Below are 21,472 nucleotides of genomic sequence, written 5' to 3'. Positions count from 1 at the left end.
TTTACTTTGCAGATTGCAGCACCACTGAAATATATATTTAATCGGTCACTGGAAAAGGGGATGTTTGCAAATGTATGGAAGCATGCTAAACCATGTCCTATTCCGAAAGACAGCAAGAACCCATTACTCCTGACAATAGTCGACCAATTTGTCTACTTCCTTCACTCAGTAAAATATCGGAGGGAATTGTGAGCAGACAAATATGGGAGTACATTTAAAAGAAGGATCAGATTACAGCCAATCAGCATGCTGATCGCAAAAACCATTCCACTACGACTGCATTGGTTTACATGACTGACCAGTGGCTCAATGCTATGGATAATGGCAGGTTTGTGGGTGTACTATTTTTAGATTTTAGTGCAGCATTTGATTTAGTGGATCATGACATAATTTTGACAAAATTATTGTATTATGGTTTTAAGGAGGTAGCATTGAATTGGATACAGTCATATCTAACTGACAGGAAACAGTCCACCTATATCAATGGTTCACCCCTCATGCTTTAAACTGTGGAATACCGCAGGGCAGCTACTTTGGGCCACTTCTTTAGTTAATATATACCAACGACTTTCCTTATGCCTTATCCTTATCTGAAACTCAGGCTACTATGTTTGCAGATGATACGACAAGTTACACAGCAAGTCAATCGGTTCAACAGGTACAGCAAGCTCCACAAGTAGATTTGGAAAATATCAGGGAGTGGGTTTGCCGGGACAAACTTGTTTCTAACACCAAGAAAACCAATGTTATGTTGGTCTGTTCCACTAGGAAAAGGCCAAAACATCATGGGATACAATTAAGTATGGGAGGAGTACAAATTGAGGAAGTGGAAGAAATCAAACGACTGGGAGTGCAGCTCGACAACTGCTTATCATGGTCATCTCAAATAACTCATCTATGTAAAAAAAAAAAACTTTTTTTAACTGCATGCATGATCAGAAGGATAGATAAATATTTACCAGGAAATATTATTAAGCAAATAACACAAGTATTAATTGAGTCGGGTGAATACTATTCTGTGGTCTGGGGAAATGCATCAGCAAGTGAAATTAGGATGCTGCAGATTGCACAGAACAAAGTAGCAAGGATTGTTTTAAGGCGGAGATATGGTTCTTCTGTTGTAGTCATGCTCAGTGCTCTTGGTTGGTCATCAATCAACAAGATCATTTTAAAGAACATGCTTATTTTATTTCAAAATATACACAATTTAAAACAGCCAAACTCTATTCACAATAGTATTCAGTTGGAGAGACAAACATTCCATAAATACTAGGAATATATTGTCCACCATCTATGTGTTATCCAGACAGAAAAGAGAAATGGGCAAAATAACATTTTGATTTAGAGCAATAAAGAAATTCAATAATTTAACTGAGCAAACCAGAAACCTTTCAATATATAAATGTAAACAATACAATTACATAGGAAAGTTGTGCTGGACTATGGTAGATGAAGAATCAATCTATCTTTTTAGACTGTTAGAATATTTATCTGGTCAATATCTCAGTGTATTATGTCTGTTTGTAACAGTGTGTTATATGTGAAAATGTGATCATATTATACATTGTATTTTAATGTTTAAGGACTCTTGGAAGATTAGTCCAAATGAGGACATAAAGAGATCCTAATCAAATCAAATGACTTATTAATTATTTTCACATGCTCTTATGTAATCTTTTATAAAGACTTCAGAACCGGCAGAGGACATGCTCAAAATGTAATTCATATAACCATAGACCACTTAAACTCGTACAACACTTCCACTCGCGGCTGCCCAAAAATAACTAACTGAAAGCCATGCCCCCACTAATCTTCACCTCCACCCTGGGAAACAGAAATATACCTTCACCATACCCCTTTTTTGAGAGAGTGTGATAATTGTACCTTTATTTTAAAAATATTGGTTACAAAAATGTTCCGTTATACAGTATTCGGATATGTACCCTAAAAGGTATCGACAGGTACATTGTGTGTTTAGATCTTTTTGTACCCGAGGGAAACAATACTGTACCCTAACCATACCCTTGTTTCTGTGAGTATATTGACTGATAAAGAGTCCACTCTCCACAAAACAGTCCTAAAATTAAGCATTATAAGCTGAACAAGAAACAGTTGCTAATGTTATAGCTAATGCACCTACACCTTATAGTTCATGAGCCAGAGATCAGGATATCTTTAAAAACATCTGGGGGGAATATACTGTCTCATAGTGTTATTTTGCAAGGTCTCTGTCCTCTAGAAAAGGCACTCTTGTCAATGTAATTTTGCTGATGGGGCCAGAAATGTTTGACACTCCCGACTTACAGTTTACAATGTGTTATCTCTTTCACACATTTTACCACGAAACACAACATTTCAACAAAAAGTAATTTGATATCAGACATTAGTCTGTGATTGATGTTCCTATGTTCTTCTGTCCTGTCCAGCAAAAGTCCCTGAGGGAAAAATGGTTGCTAGACGGAGCTGCTGGGTCGGAGCAGGACGAGGCCAAGAAACAGTTGGCGGAGGACGAGACCAAGCTCAAGGGGATGGAGGAGAGCATCATTAGGTACGTCTACAACCCAGGAACACTGGTGTACCTACTACCTTTATACGTTTCTAGATTCACTCTATCTTTAGTTCACCAGTCTTTAACCAGGCAAAACCTGCTCTTAACGTGGTCAGATTCTAATACCCTGTTCTCTCTATTTAATTTTTCCATGCCGGCTCTCTGGCAATGTGGCACAGCACATTTGTTATTGGTTGAGACCCTTTTGCAACGTTTCTTTGAAACATTTTAATAAGACATAAGTTGTACTCTTAGCTGGAAAAGAGGACAAGCCTATCAGATGCTGCAAAGCACTCAATACCAGTTGACAAAACTAGCCAGACTTAAGAGAGTGGGTGGGGAGGGGGTGGGGGGAATGGTGGAGGCAGTAATGGGGGTGCTCACTGGTGGAGAGACGAACGCAGACAACGTCTGGAACAGCACTCATCAATCTCTCCAGTACAAAAAGGAGACCCAGTAGCCAAGAGACCCCCTCCATCCTTTCCACACGCACCCCCTCCCATCCTCCATCCAACCATTTTCTTTCTCACTCATAGCAAAACAGTGTCATCAATCTTCTTCTCTGGCAGTCCATTTCGCTGATTAAATTCCTCCTGGCTGCTGCAGCCCAGCCCTGGCAGAACGCTGGCGCTGCCTGGATGTATTGGGGCTCAGACTGGGGCAACACTGGCACTAAACTGTCACAACTCCCAATGAGCAACGGCAGCTAACAATGGCCGCTGTCAAGGCCGGCGCTAGGGAGAATACAGAATGGGATAATGCTAAGGAGAAGCTATTGTCCCTATCTGAAATAAACGCTTCATTCTGTTAGATAGGCCGTAGCCAGGAAGGCCCCAGTGAGGTTGTTTTGGTATTTAACAATATGAGGGCATTTAAAGGGATAGTTCATGGGTATTTCTCTTTTGCTCTGAGCAATTCATTTTAGATAAAAATATTAGTGTATCACCTTCCCAGGGAAGCTCTGTAGTTGGGTGTGATGGGCTGTATCTTCTGACTCTATAAAGCCCTCATTGTGTGCATAGTTGCCCAAAATAACAAACACTTTAGATAGACTAGACATAAATCCTAAACTGCTGTGGAATACTACATCAGGCTTGGAACACACCATGTCTGTGTGTGAATGATCATGTTTATCCCTTTTCTGCAGACTGGAGCAGGAACTGGAGGAGCTGGAGACGGGCGTGTCGGTGACCTCCACCAAAGAGAGTCTGACAGATGCAGCCAAGGTGGAAGAAGCCAAGAATGCCGACAACAAAGTGAGCCCCCCACCCCTGAGGGCACCTGGACATCGCAGGTCCACTGGACACTGACACACTATTAGACTCGAGTATTTGCCTAGGGTGTGTGTGTGTGAAGGGGGGGGCGTGCGTGCGTGCGTGCATGTGTGTGTGTGAGTGAGTGTGTTGGGGGGCATGTTTGAAGTAGAGGAGTGGGAATCAAGGGAAGGGGGGGGATTGCCAGAGCAAGCCTTGGGTCATAAATGAAAACAAAAATCTCTGTGTGTACAGTAACTGCCCATGTGATGGACTGACAGTGACATGTCCAGTTGAGCAAATGGCCATCAGTAATATCATTAGTGACAGTCCGGATGGGCCTGGAGAGTCAGACACTGGGTCTGACAAGCAGTTTATGGGGAAGAGTTGATGACGGGAGGGGGGCTCTTGTCCAAAGGGGATGTTCATATTGACAGCACATACTGGGCAGCTTTTAGCATGGGGGTTTCATAGCAACGGCTAGAAAAGACGCTCTGTCTCTTCTGTCTCCTTGAACTCGTTGGCTCTTTCCTTCACAAGTCAATATCCACTTCCTCAAACCATCCATGCTGGCACCGCTTTCCTCAAAGGGAAAGTTATTATATAATGTGGCATCTCTTTCTACCTCAGTCGTTTTTCTTGCTTCCTTGTCGGACATTGATTTTATGGCATACCTCAATGGAAAATATATTCCTTACCTTAAACTAGGTTTTCAAAGAAATATGTTAAAGCTATGGTTTTAAATAAGAGTGTCTCTTCAAGAAGCAAATTCAATACCTCAAAACTGTGGGTTGTCAGGAGAACTTGAGTGGCGCAGCGGTCTAAGGCACTGCGTCTGAAGTGCTAGAGGAGTCACTACAGACCCTGGTTTGATTCCAGGCTGTATCACAACCGGCTGTGATTAGGATTCCAATAGGGCGGTGCCAGTGTTGTCCGGGTTTGGCTGGGGTAGGCTGTCATTGTAAATAAGAATTTGTTCTTAACTTGCATCAAACATAATTAAAAAATCTATACTGTTAAATTCATTGTTTTTGGAATTGCCAATTCTCCCTGACTGTCAAGCTTTTTTGTGTGTAATATTTCTCAAAGATTATATGATAAAAAATATATTCTGTAGGTTCATTATCTTTTCTACATACTGTATATCTGGTTTTAGTCATAGTCATTAAGTTTACACTGAAAGCAATCAGCTCAAAGTATCTAGACATTTCTAGACACATTATAGTTCTCTGGGTCAGGTGATGGTACCTTGCTAGAGCCGTCAGAGACGCAAAGAGACATTTCTATACAAATTATTTCAGGGTTTTTTATGCTATTGAAATGCTTTCGGAAATTGAAATACATTTTCGGGATGGAAAAGCACTAGTGAACTGAGCTCTAGAATTAAATTAATTGAGTCAAGTTTAGAGTAGAGGTGGAATCCCAAGCATATGTGTAGTGCAATTAAAACTTTTTCAGGATCGGTGTTTCCCCTGCGGGACGGTTGAGCTAATGTAGGCTAATGTAATTAGCATGAGGCTGTAAGTAAGAGGTAGCCTTGTTGACGGCAGGTTACCTAGTGGTTGGAGTGTTGGACTAGTAACCATAAAGGTTGCAAGATCAAATCCCCGAGCTGACACAGATCAAAATCTGTCATTTTACCCCTGACCAAGGCAGTTAACCCACTGTTCCCAGGCCGTCATTGAAAATAAGAATTTGTTCTTAACTGACTTGCCAAGTTAAATAAAGGTAAAATAAAAAAATGAACAAGAACATTTCCCAGAACATAGACAGATCGGATATTGTCTGAAAGCTTAAATTCTTGTTAATCTAACTGCACTGTCCAATTTACAATAGCTATTACAGTAGAAGAATACCATGCTATTGTTTGAGAGTGTATAGTTTTGAACATGAAAAGTTATTTCTTAAACAAATTAGGCACATTTGGGCGGTCTTGCTACAAAATTTTGAACAGAAATGCAGTGGTTTCATTGGATCGGTCTAAAACTTTGCATGGACACTGAATCTGAATTGCATCTGGGCTGGAATAATACATTATGGCCATTATGGTACAAGAAAAATAAAAAATACATGTTTTTTTTCTTTGTATTATCTTTCACCAGATCTAATGTGCTATATTCTCCTATATTCCTTTCACATTTCCACAAACTTCAATGTGTTTCCTTTCAAATGGTACCAAGAATATGCATATCCTTGCTTCAGGGCCTGAGCTACAGGCAGTTAGATTTACAACAAAAAAAGAACAAAAAAAAGGAACATTTAAAAAAAGGGTCCGATCCATAAGAGGTTTACCATTAGACCTTTACGTCAATCAAAGTATATTACCCTAAAATATTAATATTACTACAGGATGCATCCAATTTAAAAGTACTGCAATAAGAATACAATTATCAAGAGTGCATACCATAAGCCTTCAAAATGGCCTTGTAAGGACATTTTTTTTAAAATCCAAGTAACATAGCATACACTGCAACTATTGCGATACAAAGTATAGCCAGGAGATTGCAACGACAATGACTCAATAAACGGAGCAACTCAACTTCATGATATCCTACCCAGCGTTTAAGTAGCGTCACCCTAGTGTCCAGAAACAATAGAAACTAAAGGCATACAGCTTCACACACATTATCTAATCAACACAACTCAATCTAAATAAATGTGCCGCTCCCACTTTGGAATGAATACCGTCCAGCGAAACAGTTTTTAGTACCGCAACTCTGAAAAGAGAAATCCATAACGTATCCAATACAGTGTGTCGTGTCAAAATGTACAGCTCTTTATGAGCTATTGAAATAATACAAATGTGATAATTAAATTCATACAGTTACATGTATTTATGTCAACTCAATTTGAATCAGCTTTCGCTTGTGATTGAATCATCATGCTGTGCCTTGGCACCAGCAAGTCACCGTCACAAGGGTCACCATCTCTCATTCTATACACCCTACAACAGTTTACATGTTTACTAGCATATAAGCATGATTTGATATGATATATTCTGTATTTGATCATGTGTTTTTTGTGTTTGATCATGTCTTTTCTGGGTTTGATCATTAGTTTTCTGAGTTTGATGCTCTATGATGAATGGATTAAAAAACTGTTCTCTCTCTCTCTCTCTCTCTCTCTCTCTCTCTCTCTCTCTCTCTCTCTCTCTCTCTCTCTCTCTCTCAGGCTCCTGCAGGCACTGTTCAAGGTAACACATCTTTATTCACACCTTATTCCTCACCTTTTTCTCCTCTTTTACAAGTCTGTTGTGTTTGTCTCTCTTTCTCCCTCCCGCTCTCATTCTTATCCCGCTTCCTTGTTCGATGACCACTTATAGAGGTCAAGGAAGTGCTCAAAGTGCACAACAGCCCTCGTCTGGACATGTCCGGAGGTGCATCAGATATAATGAGAACAGGTGAGTCTTGGTACCCTGTAGATCACATACTGAGACACACTGTAGAGCAACATCTTAGAGAAGTGCTGTTTTCAACCTATCTTTCCTTTTTTTTCCAGTCTTGAACATACAGTACCAGTCAAAAGTTAGGACACACCTACTCATGCAAGGGTGTTTCTTTATTTGTACTATTTTCTACATTGTAAAAAAAATTGCGAAGACATCAAACTTATGAAATAACACATAGGGAATCATGTAGTAACCAAAAAAGTGTTAAATAAATCTACATATATTTTATATTTGAGATTCTTCAAAGTAGCCACCCTTTGCCTTGATCACAGCTTTGCACACTCTTGGCATTCTCTCAACCAGCTTCATGAGGAATGATTTTCCAACAGTCTTGAAGGAGTTCCCACATATGCTGAGCATTTGTTGGCTACTTTTCGGGTCCAATTCACCCAAAACCATCTCAATTGGGTTGAGGTCAAGTGATTGTGGAGGCGAGGTCATCTGATGCAGCACTCCCCTTCTTGTTCAAATAGCCCTTACACAGCCTTGAGGTGTGTTTTGGGTCATTGTCCCCCTAAATGCAAACCAGATGGAGTGGCATATCTCTGCAGAATGCTGTGGTACTGTAGCCATGCTGGTTAAGTGTGCTTTGAATTCTAAAATAATCACAGACAGTGTCACAAGAATAGCACCATCACACCTCCTCCTCCATACTTCATGGTGTGAACAACACATGCGGAGATCATCCGTTTGCCTACTCTGTGTTTCACAAAGACAGCGCTTGGAACCAAAAATCTCAGATTTGGACTCATCAGCACAAAAGACCGATTTCTACCGGTCTAATGTCCATTGCTTGTGCTTCTTGCCCCAAGCAAGTCTCTTCTTATTATTGGTGTCCTTTAGTAGTGGTTTCTTTGCAGCAATACGACCATGAAGGCCTGATTCACGCAGTCTCCTCTGAACAGTTGATGTTGAGATGTGTCTGTTATTTGAACTCTGTGAAGCATTTATTTGGGCTGCAATCTGAGGTGCAGTTAACTCTAATGAACTTATCCTCTGCAGCAGAGGTAACTCTGGGTCTTCCTTTCCTTAGCGCTCAATGGTTTTTGCGACTACACTTGAAGAAACTTTAAAAGTTCTTGACATTTTCCTGATTGACTGACCTTCATGTCTTAAAGTAATGATGGACTGTCGTTTCTCTTTGCTTATTTGAGCTGTTCTTGCCATAATATGGACTTGGTCTTTTACCAAATAGGGCTATCTTCTGTATACCACCCTACCTTGTCACAACACAACTGATTGGCTCAGACGCATTAAGAAGGAAAGAAATTCCACAAATGAACTTTTAACAAGGCACAACTATTAATTGAAATGCATTCCAGGTTATTTATTCATCATGAAGCTGGATGATAGAATGCTAAGAGTGTGCAAAGCTGTCATCAAGGCAAAGTTTGGCTACTTTGAAGAATCTCAACAAAACAAACATGTTTGGTTACTACATGATTCCATGTGTGTTATTTCATAGTTATGTCTTCACTATTAATCTACAATGTAGAAAATAGTAAAAATAAAGAAAAACCCTTGACTGGTATCGTAGATGCCTCTTAACATAGATCTGAGTACAACATCTGATGTCAGCTTCATATAATTTAGTTTACATTAATGATTTTTCTAATAAAAAACAGTGATTACCAAATAATCATTGACATTGATAGATATTACAGTGTTAGAGAATCTCACATTAACCCATAAATAATTATCTTAATTTTGCACAAAATGGCATTGGCACCCAACTAGATTGGGCACATAACAATTCAACAATCTATCCATTTTAGTAATTTAGCAGACACTCTTATCCAGAGCGACTTAGATGAGCAATGAGGGTTAAGTGCCTTGCTAAAGGGGAAATCAACCGATTTTTCACCTAGTCAGCTCAGGGATTCAAACCAGCACCCTTTTGATTATTGGCCTAATGCTCTTAACCACTAGGCTTCCTGCTATATCAATATGTAACTCCTCAGTGGATCTCATTATTATCAACACAACCAGTTTGAATTGCCAGTCAGTAGCTTCTTAATAGTGCTCTCAGCAGTATCACATTTAATCTAACACATCATCAAATCGTCATTTTGATGGCAGTTTCATTGAATGACAGCAAAATAGCTGAATACTTGGCAATTTACCCCACTGTCATACACAACACCTCAGTATAGCTCAGGATATTGTAATCACAGTTACAAATGGCTGGGGACAGCTTCATCTCCTCTCTAGGGGGCTTTTCAGCAGTATCACACTAGGGCGCTCCTTCCTCCTCCTCCTTCTCCTTATATGTGGGTTTCTGTCCCCTTTAATTAAACATTGACTTTCATCAGCCTCACAGTAGCCCTGAAAGGAGAGAGAGGGATTCCACTGAAGGGCTATACTCCACAGCGAGGGAGTGACTAATGAGTTATTTTACTTCTTGAGCCCAGGTCACCATACAACTCCCACCTAGAGAACCCTTTCTGAGCAGGGGGGTGGAATGGGGGGTGGAATGGGGCTACTTATTGTTTCATCAACACCTGCTGGGATTAAATGCAAATTGCCGATGCTTTCCTGGATTGGTTTGTTTTGGTAACATTTTGGTGTAATACGGCCATCATATAACAGCTAAATAACTATAAACTAAGAAAGGAACATAGTATGATCACCATACCCTGTACATACTCCACTCCCTGCAGGGTCTCAGGGGGAGTTGGGATATGCATGAAACACATTTCCGTTACACTCTTGTACAAGTTTCCATCCACAGTGTGTAACAAGACACATATAAACACCACCCACATTATGATTATTATAAACAAATAATATATATACTGTAGATATCTAGCAGCTAGAAACGTTGATAAGGAACAATACAATGCAAGGGGACTGCAATGTGTGATCAATTTAGAGGAACTGTTATAGGGGATCAATATAGAGGGACTGTTATGGGGGATCAATATGGAGGGACTGTTATGGAGGATCAATATAGAGGGACTGTTATGGAGGATCAATATAGAGGGACTGTTATGGGGGATCAATATGGAGGGACTGTTATGGGGGATCAATATGGAGGGACTGTTATGGGGGATCAATATGGAGGGACTGTTATGGAGGATCAATATAGAGGGACTGTTATGGGGGATCAATATGGAGGGACTGTTATGGGGGATCAATATGGAGGGACTGTTATGGGGGATCAATATAGAGGGACTGTTATGGGGGATCAATATGGAGGGACTGTTATGGGGGATCAATATGGAGGGACTGTTATGGGGAATCAATATGGAGGGACTGTTATGGGGAATCAATATGGAGGGACTGTTATGGGGGATCAATATGGAGGGACTGTTATGGGGGATCAATATGGAGGGACTGTTATGGGGGATCAATATGGAGGGACTGTTATGGGGGATCAATATGGAGGGACTGTTATGGGGGATCAATATAGAGGGACTGTTATGGGGGATCAATATGGAGGGACTCTTATGGGGTATACATTTACATTTTAGTAATTTAGCAGACTCTTATCTAGAGCAACTTACAGGAACAATACGGTTAAAAGGCACATTGACATATTTGTCACCTAGTCAGCTCAGGGATTGGAACCAGCAACCTTTTGCTTACTGGCCCAACACTCTTAACTGCTAGGCTACCTGCCACCCCATGATACCTGACATATCTACCAGTTCCATGATGTGAAAAGGGTGTACTGAAGTACCTGAATGTGCTGTAGAACCTGTATGTGCTGTAGTACCTGCATGTGCTGTAGTACCTGCATATGCTGTAGTGCCTGCATGTGCTGTAGTGCCTGCATGTGCTGTAGTGCCTGCATGTGCTGTAGTGCATGAATGTGCTGTAGTGCATGAATGTGCTGTAGTGCATGAATGTGCTGTAGTGCATGAATGTGCTGTAGTGCATGAATGTGCTGTAGTGCATGAATGTGCTGTAGTGCATGAATGTGCTGTAGTGCCTGAATGTGCTGTAGTGCATGAATGTGCTGTAGTGCCTGCATGTGCTGTAGTGCCTGAATGTGCTGTAGTGCCTGAATGTGCTGTAGTGCCTGCATGTGCTGTAGTGCCTGAATGTGCTGTAGTGTCTGAGTGTGCTGTAGTGCCTGAATTCACTATGTGTGGGTGGTAAGGTACATAGTCACGTGGGAGGAACTATTTTAATGACGGACCACTTGGGTATTTGATCACAGCTAAGTACTCATAGCTAAGTACTTTTAGAGAAAACAAAATCAATGAGAATACCATACAACATGTTGCATTCTCTGAAGTGATTTCGTATACTGTATTTCATGTCCTCTATTTGTTGTCACTCTCAGGTGTGTTTCTGTACTGTATTTTCCCCTAACATTTGTCTTCTGTCCTAATCTTCACAGTGATCAACTGTCTGTCTCTGTTTTTGTCTATCTGTTTGGGTGTGTGTATGAGTTTGTGTGAGTTTGTCTCTTTGCCTGCATGTCGGTCTGTTCTTATTAATTCCTGCAGACATTCGATGTGATTTGTGACTAAAGGGGTTAAAACAAGTAGAGTAGTGCTTGTAAAGAGATAGTATACTGAGTATTCAGTTCTCACAGTAGAGATACCCTATATGTAGTTATCCTCAGACGACGCAATGTTGCCTAGGCAACACAGCTCCGCCGTCGTCATGCCAGCGTTAGATTCACACACACTGTGCACATCACGGCAAATTATAGTGTTGCTTTCAAAAAAGCTAAGTAGTTTCACAGTGTCAGCTGTGGCCTAATAGCATAATTATCCAAATGAATTTTGTACATGCTTTCTTTGAAGGAAAAAGGAAACCGCACACTGCTCTTGATAGTACGTATCCGTATTAAAGATCAGTGATACTATCAAGAGCAGTGTGCGGTTTCCTTTTTCCTTCATCTTCTTCAACTGTTACCATGCACCTGCAAAAAAGATTGCTCAGATGTGCGAATGCCTTTTGAAGTACATGCTTTCTTTACAACCTGGTGTGCACGAAATTCTGCAAACGTATGGCTCACTTTTCCCACCCAGTATCTACCCCAGTCAAAGGAATATCATGAATTGTAGTTATGTTTACTTCATGTGTTTTGGTGTTACACGGGCATACTGATTTGGTGGCTAGTGTTTATTTATTTCACCTTTTATTTAACCAGGTAAGCTAGTTGAGTTCTCATTAGTGTAGATTGATTTAGTATGGCTTTTAGTGGAACATTGTAGCATTGTTGTGTAGAGTGGTTGTCTTTAAAACAAATTACAGTACAAACGAAAGAGAGAGAGAGAGAGAGAGAGAGGGGCTATGTAGTGTGTAACATATAGATGTGTGGGATGACTGTGAGTGTGTGTGTGTGAGAGAGAGGACAATTCTGCAGGGCCCTAACATCTCCTCTTGTTGACACCCAATGCAACCAGCGATGTACTCAGTAGAGATCACCGTTGAGAGGGACAATGTCACGGGCGAGACTAAGGTGTTGTCCACCAACACTCTACTGCCCATTAACCTCTCTGGGCAAGGGGTCAAGGTGTATGAGGATTACCAGAAAGGTGATTTCCCAACGTGATTTCAACAGCAAAAGGAGACACTCAGCTAAGACATGCACAGTGAATGCCTTTACGAGAAGTGTTAACAGCTATGACTTTATCACTAAATATTTTATGTACAAGAACAAATTGATAACAGTAATATCACAAGATGGTAAACGTTTTCTCTGAAGATTAAGATATTATCTTGGATAAGTCTACCTAAAATTATAGTTATTACAGACATTGCTTGTTTGATCGTAGCCAATTAAAGACAGGCTACATCTTGTGGTTCAATAAACTTCATAATGTATTTTCACTTTATATAAAAGCTTCTTTATACTCTGTCTCAGATAATGACTGGCGTGAATCAACTCATTGCCAGTAGATATTTTTTTACTTAATTTTACTTCTCGCGACGCAAAATAACTACATACAGATGTAGGATGTTAATTTGATCACCGTGTTGCAGGAGACCTTTCCAGCAATGCAGGAAATGTTTCAATACGAGTGTATTTGAGGCTTCTGAAGTTTGTCATTTCCACTGAGAAATTTCAGACTTGATTTTCCCTTATGAAAATGTATTTACTCTTTCAAAAATGTATATTCATTATAATCCACATAATAACTTACATTTCCTGTTGATGCATTATTACTTTCCTGCTGTAGCAAACTGGCTCAAATTAAGACTCTACATCTGTAGTTAAGCATAGTATGACAAAGTGTTGCAGGGTGACCAATAAATCCATCCCTACTTATAGACCTGGTTTTTAAGCCAATAACTCTACTTCAATAGTTATATTTGTGAATGTGAACTTGGGCTATTATGTTTTGGTTCAAAATCCATTTCAAATGGTCCTGTTGGTCTCCATGTAGCTGTTTTGGTTCACCTGTTGGTATTGGGCAAGACCCTTCACTAGTATTATCAGATCAGTGATTATTGCTTCACGGATGGAGGCATTTAAAAAAAATTGAACAGGGTCTAGTTCTCCATGCTCTCATGAGTCTCTTCTGTTAGTGACACGTCTGTCGCTCTCCTTTCTCTCGCTCTCTCCATCTCTCTCTCTCTCGTAGTGGTACACGAGGTGAATGGGGAGAACGGGGTCCACCAGCTCAGCGCCAACGAGGTGGACGAGCTCATCCTCAAAGCTGATGAGTCCATGATGAGCGACGCCACCAATGCTGAGTTGGCTGCCGAGCAGCAGACGACACCCAAGAAGGAGATCACAGGCATGGAGGCCAAGGCAGGTGGCGCTAGTCCCCAGCCAGGTGGAGGCGAGATGGAGGCCAGCGCCGAGAACCCCGTCACTATGGTGTTCATGGGCTACCAGAGTGTGGAGGACGAGACAGAGACCAACAAGGTGCTGGGCCTGGAGGGTACCATCAAGGCCCAGCTGGTGGTCATCGAGGACGGCGAGGGCAAGAATGTGACGGTTGGGCCCACTCCAGCCACCGTGACCGTCACCGAGGGAGGCGCCAAGGAAGAGCAGTCTCCCCCACCCAACGGCAGCGCCGCTGACCCCGCCAAGACCCCCCCAGGAGACATCCTCCGCAAAGGAGAAGGGGGGTGAGCCAGAGGGGGGTACCACTGAGTTAAACAACAAGGAGAAGCAGCCTTGCAAGTGCTGCACCATCATGTGAGCAACTGTTTGTTGTGTGGCTGAATTCCCCCCGGAACTTGACTTTTCAAGGAGAAATGACAAACCAACAACAACCATAACGTCATGACAACCAACAAACCCCTCCCCCACCCTGAAAAAAAAGGAATACATGTTCTTTATCTTCTGTTGTTTCCCGACTTCGTTTGAAGTATTTCATCATCATCTCATCGTCTCCTTTCCTTCTTTTTATTATTTCACGTTGTGTTGTGCGAAAGAAGAGCAATCCCTACTTCCTCACACTTTGAGATTTCTGAGGGAGAGAGGAGATAGAAAAGGAAGGATAGAAAGAGAGGGAGGAAGGGGTTTGTTTACTCACCCAGCATTGTCCAACAAGCATTTTTTTTAAATGGCATCTCTTATACACCACCATGAATTGGGTAATCTTAACTTTCTGTATGATGGACAGATATATCTCTCTATGTATCTCTATATATACATTGTTTATTTTAAAGATATATTTATTTGACTTTATTTTTTGAAAATGCCCTTTGGAAAGTGTTTTTGACAGAAGCATGGTATTCATTGTTTTTTTCTGTCCTGTGCTATAGCATTTTAGATAAAAACGGGGACATGATGGAACACTTGGAATATTTATGTTAGAACATTTTATTGGATTTTGATTTCCAGAAAAAAAAAAGTTACTTTGGAATGTCTGAGACAGACACAACACTGATATATGGGATGTCTGTGACAAACACAACACTGATATATGGGATGTATGAGACAGAAACAACACTGATATTTAGAAGTGACATGCAATGAGACGTCAGTGATATTGATGACATCGAAGTACTGTGTGCGTGTGTGTATGAGCATGCATGAGTGTGTGCTGGTTTAAAATGACCTCATTGGTCCTTATATCATCCTACACTACACTACCCACAATCCCCATCACCTATTTTCTTTCTGGAAGAAAAAACAATCCATGCAATTTTTTTGTGATTTCCCTGCAACCAAATCAGCTACACTAGTTCGACAACACTAGTATTGAATTGAATAACATGTGTGAAGGTCAATTCATACCGAAGCTTGAGACTGATGAAATTAATGCCCATCTGTAAGGCTTGATGTTTGTGTGATTCGCCCCCACTTAACTACATTATCCAGAATACCACTGCCCCTTTAATATAAATAATGTTGCTTACAGCTGCCTTTGTGATAACACTAACTATTTTTCATTAACTCATTGACATAATCCTGGCACCTGATGTTATGACCTAGCAACTAACAGCTGGGTTTTGAAATAATGGTCGGTGTGGACAGGCCCTTCCAATGTCCCGAAGATTTTCAGCTGGATATTAACTACTGTGGAATTGGTGCATGGAGCATAATCTGTTGTTTTAAATGGCAGCGCATATCCTACCAAACTGTGTTGCAAATACTGCAAGAATTTGCTCCATTCAGACATTACGGAAGAGTGACATTTGAATGGGGGTCGGGGGTCATATATTTCCCTCAGAGTCTGTGTGGGAGGAGATTCATTATAAGAGTATTTGGTTTTCCTGTTTGAACTCTACTGTCAGGCCTTGGTTTTGTCATTTGTCAACGAAACCAAAGAAAACCGTTCAAATAGGCCTATTTTTCATTGTGTATCTATCACAGGAGGTTGGTGGCACCTTAGTTGGAGAGGACGGGCTTGTGGTAATGCCTGGAGCGGAATCAGTGGAATGGTATCAAATACACCACACACGTGGTTTCCATGTGTTTGATACCATTCCATTTGCTCGGTCCCAGACATTATTATGAGCTGTCCTCCACTCTGCAACCTCACTGGTATCTATTGACATGTGAGGTGAAAAGCAGGGAATTTCAAGAAGAACATTCCAAGAAGTTTTCAGAATCCTTTCCTACCCTCCTCTGAGTGGTCAATTTTGCTCCTAATTTGGTGTTTTTTTCAGAGAACAATAGATGTTTTTGCAGTGTGGCTACATTTGAACAGCTGTGTTTTACTTTCCCTTGGCTTGTGTGTGTTTGTTAGCTGCAGCTATAGCATTCTTTACATCTTGCCATTTTGGAGCCAAATTTCCAGCTAAGCTGAGGGTCATGTTATCATTGTCCAGTGTATTTTTCCCAGTGGTGAGTTGAGTCAGTTGAGTTGGATTAGGTAAACTAGGAGTCAGAACTCAGTGACACGCTCATATGTAACCGTGGTCCAAGTGTTATTATTCGCATCCAAAATAAAACAAACATTTTGTTTTCAAAGATGGTCTGCATTATCTTGAAGTGAGTCCAAGAAGTGAGCCAGAGGTTTGCCAGCTTTGCATCATGTTTGCCTATTCCTCTTTTAATATTGTTCCATGTGTATTTATACCTTTCCATTGATATGTATAGAGCTCTATATGTTATTTAAAGAGTTGATGTCTTTGTGAGGGTTCAAATCAAGAACATGATGGAGAATAGATTAAAAATAACCAGGTCTGATAAGCCTTGTCAAAATTATGCTGGAGAATGCATTGCACTGGTTAGAGCGTTGGACTAGTAACTGAAAGGTTGCAAGTTCATATCCCCGAGCTGACAAGGTACAAATCTGTCGTTCTGCCCCTGAACAGGCAGTTAACCCACTGTTCCTAGGCCGTTATTGAAAATAAGAATTTGTTCTTAACTGTTAAATAAAGGTAAAAAAATTATCATGTAAAATATATTATGAAATAATATTCTTTGCCAATCCCCTTCAATCCCACTTCCTCATGCGCATTCAAAGGGGCAGGGCAATCATTGATAGGCCGACACATCCTCCAATATGCTGCTCAGCATCCTGCAAGGAGCATAAAAAGCTGACACAGTGAAATGTGCGTTACTCTATAGGAGTGGTCCCAACCTTTCTCGGTTACTGTACTACCAACTGAATTTTGTTCTGCCCAGAGTACCCCTGCAGTACCCCCATTTTACCAGTAGGCCTATGGTCGCATGAGTTCTCAAGTATCCTCTGTGGATAGGCCAAATGGTCCTAGTACCGGTCCTATCACTGCTCTATAGGACAGTCACACTATCTGTAGTGTTGGTCTAGAATACTTTCGATAAAAAACACTGACTTTGAATTCGCTTAGGCATTGCTGACGACCAGTCCTTGTCGAATAATATTCCCACACTGCTGGATCCAAATCTATGCAAGAACTCCCATTAATGAAAGCTGCCAACGTCAGCATCAGCAAAATCATCATATAGCTATAGCATTGAGGACAAGCAGCAGCACTGATAAGAGTTCATCAGTATATCACAAAGGCCAAGCATTGAACCATGCCCATCCTTTCCTTTGCAAAAGATGATCCTTTTTTATTTCCTAAATATCTGCTTGCTAACAGTTTACGACATATGTGTGTAGCTCAGCCTCAGTAGCTGTTAGCATAGATTTGGTTTGTCAATTTCAATTTGAACGGTGGAAAGAAGATTTCATATGTTGTCACTGCCAACATGGCAGCACGTCACATGTTGGGATGGATACATGTGGGTTGTGGGTTTTGTGGTGCGAAATCATTGATACTGTTATATCTGACAGCCACAGTTTAGATATTATTTTAGATATACATTTCTGCAGCTTGTGTTTCAAGAAAATCACTGATATTTCTATTTGCAATAGGAAATAGTGTCAGCAAGAGTCATTTTCTAGGCACACCTCAACAAGGAAGTGTTTAATCAGTTAAATTACAAGCTTATTTGAAGCAACAACGAGGTGTTCTGTTTTTAAAGTTTTTCTTTTAGGATAACATGCAACAGTCATCTCAACTGAAAAATGTGAACAGTCATACATCTCTTTGTTCTAACACAAACATATTGTACAAATGCACTTACTGTAGGGTGGTCAAACTGAAAGCCATAGTGTTCTTGGTGGAATAAATTGTCCATACCATTAGAGTCAGAGAGAACATTGGTGACCATAACCTAATCAAATTTGTCCATCCACAATGAAATATGGTGACACTTAAGTTAAAAAAGGACTTACATAACACCTTCATAACATTTCTTTAGAGGAAAGAATTACATGGCACTTTGAGAGGGACTTGGAAATCAACGACACAGTGTTTAATGTAGTCTGTTCTATTCACACTGTTCATTTTGCTGCCTTCAACGAACATCAATGTCAATGAAGGATAATGAATGCCAATTATGTTCTTATGCAGGATAATGATGGCATGGACATCTCCACTAAAGTGCAGATCCATCCTACTGAGCAGTGGGTAGAATTTACTCTTAACCACTGATGCAGGGTCAGATTTGATTTTATCCCTAATGGCTAAGGTTAGGATTGGGAGCAAGGTAATCTGATCCTAGATCTGTGGTGAAGGGGGACTTCTGCCTCAAGCTCGTTTTGAATACCCAATACATCTCCTTCCTCGGTCCCTCGGTCTTGCTGAGCTTGGTGTAGCAGCAGAGGCTTGTCGCCCCTGGCAACCACTGTCTGCACTGCCAGCGCCATGGTTACCTCATGACTCTTGCTCTGCAACAGCACCCCCCTGTTGGTTCTTATCAATATTTACATTCCATTTCCGACTTCTCTCTCTCTCTACACACCCCCAATGCCTTGTAGTCTGGCCCCTGGTCAGGCATCTTTTTTGTAAATGTATATATAAGTATCTACATATAAATGTCTGTCGTTCTCTTGTTTAGACTCCTAGATCTTTGTGCTCATGGCAGTCAGACAGTGAAGGGCCCAGGTAATAGAGTGGGTGTCAACACACTGCTGCTCTTCTTATGCTTTGTAGTTGCCAAGGTCTGCTTTCTCACAAACTGGAAAGTGCTGTAGAGGAAACAACAAATAAAAATGTGACGTGCTTCAATGGTCTGTCTCGGTCTCTCTGTTTTGTTTCTGCGTTTTCTCCCTCCGTCTTGAAATGTGTTGTCTCCTTAGTCAATACAGATGAAGGTGGGTGCTGGTGGAGTGTGTGTGTGTGTCTTTAGCCTCAGTTCTTAGTTTAAAGTTGTAAGGCTCTCGAAGGCCTGCATTGTGAAATCCTCACAGTTCCTTCCTATGAACAAAGGTCCTGTCCACCTATCCACCAAAATGAAATGTTTTTACACTGCTAATCTAGGACCTGCTGCAACATTGTTATAGCCATTGTCATTGACACGGTGACCTGGCTACACGGTCACTGTTGGCAGAAGTGAAGTAGGATTGTGTGTGTGTGTGTGTGGGGGGGGGTGCACGGAATGCTCCTCTTTTGTTTGCAGCTTTTTGATGGTCAGCAGCATTCCAACGCAATTATCAGCAACACACACATGGCAGCTGATGGAAGAAACTAAGGAGCAGTCACGCCACCCCTCCCCCACAACAACTCAAGTTCTTCTGCACTAGCAGCTTTGATGGACAGGGGTTGAGGGGGTTGATGGAGGGGGCGAGTGACAGATACTGTGTGGGGGGCCTTGGGGGGTGAGGAGGGTTACAGGGAGGGGTTTGGTCAGAGCAAAACCCAGGACCAAAACACTAGTGGAGCCCGGAAGACCCAGCTCTTAGGCCTGACACACTGGAGGCTATGAGGGGGGCACAGATCCAGACGGTGCTAGATTATCTGCCTGAGAGGAGCCGGGGGTGGAATGAAGAACACCTGTTGGAGAACCCAGAGGTCTAGGAGGGGAGGTCTAGAACCGGGAGGTGAGTTACAGAATGGGGGGGATTACTGAGGTATGGAATGGAACTACTCATTCTCTACCTATGTGAGAATGCTGTTCATCGACTACAGCTCGGCATTCAACACCATAGTACCCTCCAAGCTCGTCATCAAGCTCGAGACCCTGGGTCTCGACCCCGCCCTGTGCAACTGGGTACTGGACTTCCTGACGGGCCGCCCCCAGGTGGTGAGGGTAGGCAACAACATCTCCTCCCCGCTGATCCTCAACACGGGGGCCCCACAAGGGTGCGTTCTGAGCCCTCTCCTGTACTCCCTGTTCACCCACGACTGCGTGGCCACGCACGCCTCCAACTCAATCATCAAGTTTGCGGACGACACAACTGTGGTAGGCTTGATTACCAACAACGACGAGACGGCCTACAGGGAGGAGGTGAGGGCCCTCGGAGTGTGGTGTCAGGAAAATAACCTCACACTCAACGTCAACAAAACTAAGGAGATGATTGTGGACTTCAGGAAACAGCAGAGGGAACACCCCCTATCCACATCGATGGAACAGTAGTGGAGAGGGTAGCTAGTTTTAAGTTCCTCGGCATACACATCACAGACAAACTGAATTGGTCCACTCACACTGACAGCGTCGTGAAGAAGGCGCAGCAGCGCCTATTCAACCTCAGGAGGCTGAAGAAATTCGGCTTGTCACCAAAAGCACTCACAAACTTCTACAGATGCACAATCGAGAGCATCCTGGCGGGCTGTATCACCGCCTGGTACGGCAACTGCTCCGCCCTCAACCGTAAGGCTCTCCAGAGGGTAGTGAGGACTGCACAACGCATCACCGGGGGCAAACTACCTGCCCTCCAGGACACCTACACCACCCGTTGTTACAGGAAGGCCATAAAGATCATCAAGGACATCAACCACCCGAACCACTGCCTGTTCACCCCGCTATCATCCAGAAGGCGAGGTCAGTACAGGTGCATCAAAGCTGGGACCGAGAGACTGAAAAACAGCTTCTATCTCAAGGCCATCAGACTGTTAAACAGCCACCACTAACACTGAGTGGCTGCTGCCAACACACTGTCATTGACACTGACCCAACTCCAGCCATTTTAATAATGGGAATTGATGGGAAATGATGTAAATATATCACTAGCCACTTTAAACAATGCTACCTTATATAATGTTACTTACCCTACATTATTCATCTCATATGCATATGTATATACTGTACTCTACATCATCGACTGCATCCTTATGTAACACATGTATCACTAGCCACTTTAACTATGCCACTTTGTTTACTTTGTCTACACACTCATCTCATATGTATATACTGTACTCGATACCATCTACTGTATGCTGCTCTGTACCATCACTCATTCATATATCCTTATGTACATGTTCCTTATCCCCTTACACTGTGTATAAGACAGTAGTTTTGGAATTGTTAGTTAGATTACTTGTTGGTTATCACTGCATTGTCGGAACTAGAAGCACAAGCATTTCGCTACACTCGCATTAACA

General features: G+C 41.8%; 1 protein-coding gene across 3 annotated transcripts in view; it reads left to right on the top strand.

Moving 5' to 3' along the window:
- The window catches only part of LOC123997910 (paralemmin-1-like), a 63,470-nt gene extending 46,884 nt beyond the window's left edge, over positions 1-16,586 (top strand). The window contains exons 4-9 of one of the 3 annotated variants that reach the window (XM_046302631.1): positions 2,427-2,548; positions 3,696-3,804; positions 6,973-6,994; positions 7,124-7,201; positions 12,616-12,747; positions 13,798-16,586. In XM_046302631.1, the coding sequence (XP_046158587.1) occupies positions 2,427-2,548; positions 3,696-3,804; positions 6,973-6,994; positions 7,124-7,201; positions 12,616-12,747; positions 13,798-14,294 (960 nt within the window). In that variant the 3' untranslated portion in view covers positions 14,295-16,586. The remainder of the gene's footprint in view (positions 1-2,426; positions 2,549-3,695; positions 3,805-6,972; positions 6,995-7,123; positions 7,202-12,615; positions 12,748-13,797) is intronic. The other 2 variants (XM_046302640.1, XM_046302648.1) reach the window with 2 other exon arrangements.
- Positions 16,587-21,472: the final 4,886 nt, after the last annotated feature.

Source organism: Oncorhynchus gorbuscha, linkage group LG02, assembly GCF_021184085.1.
Source record: "Oncorhynchus gorbuscha isolate QuinsamMale2020 ecotype Even-year linkage group LG02, OgorEven_v1.0, whole genome shotgun sequence".
NCBI classification, from domain to species: Eukaryota; Metazoa; Chordata; class Actinopteri; order Salmoniformes; family Salmonidae; genus Oncorhynchus; species Oncorhynchus gorbuscha.
Note: the sequence above shows the minus strand (reverse complement) of the source record. Positions and strands in the feature narration are given on the sequence as shown.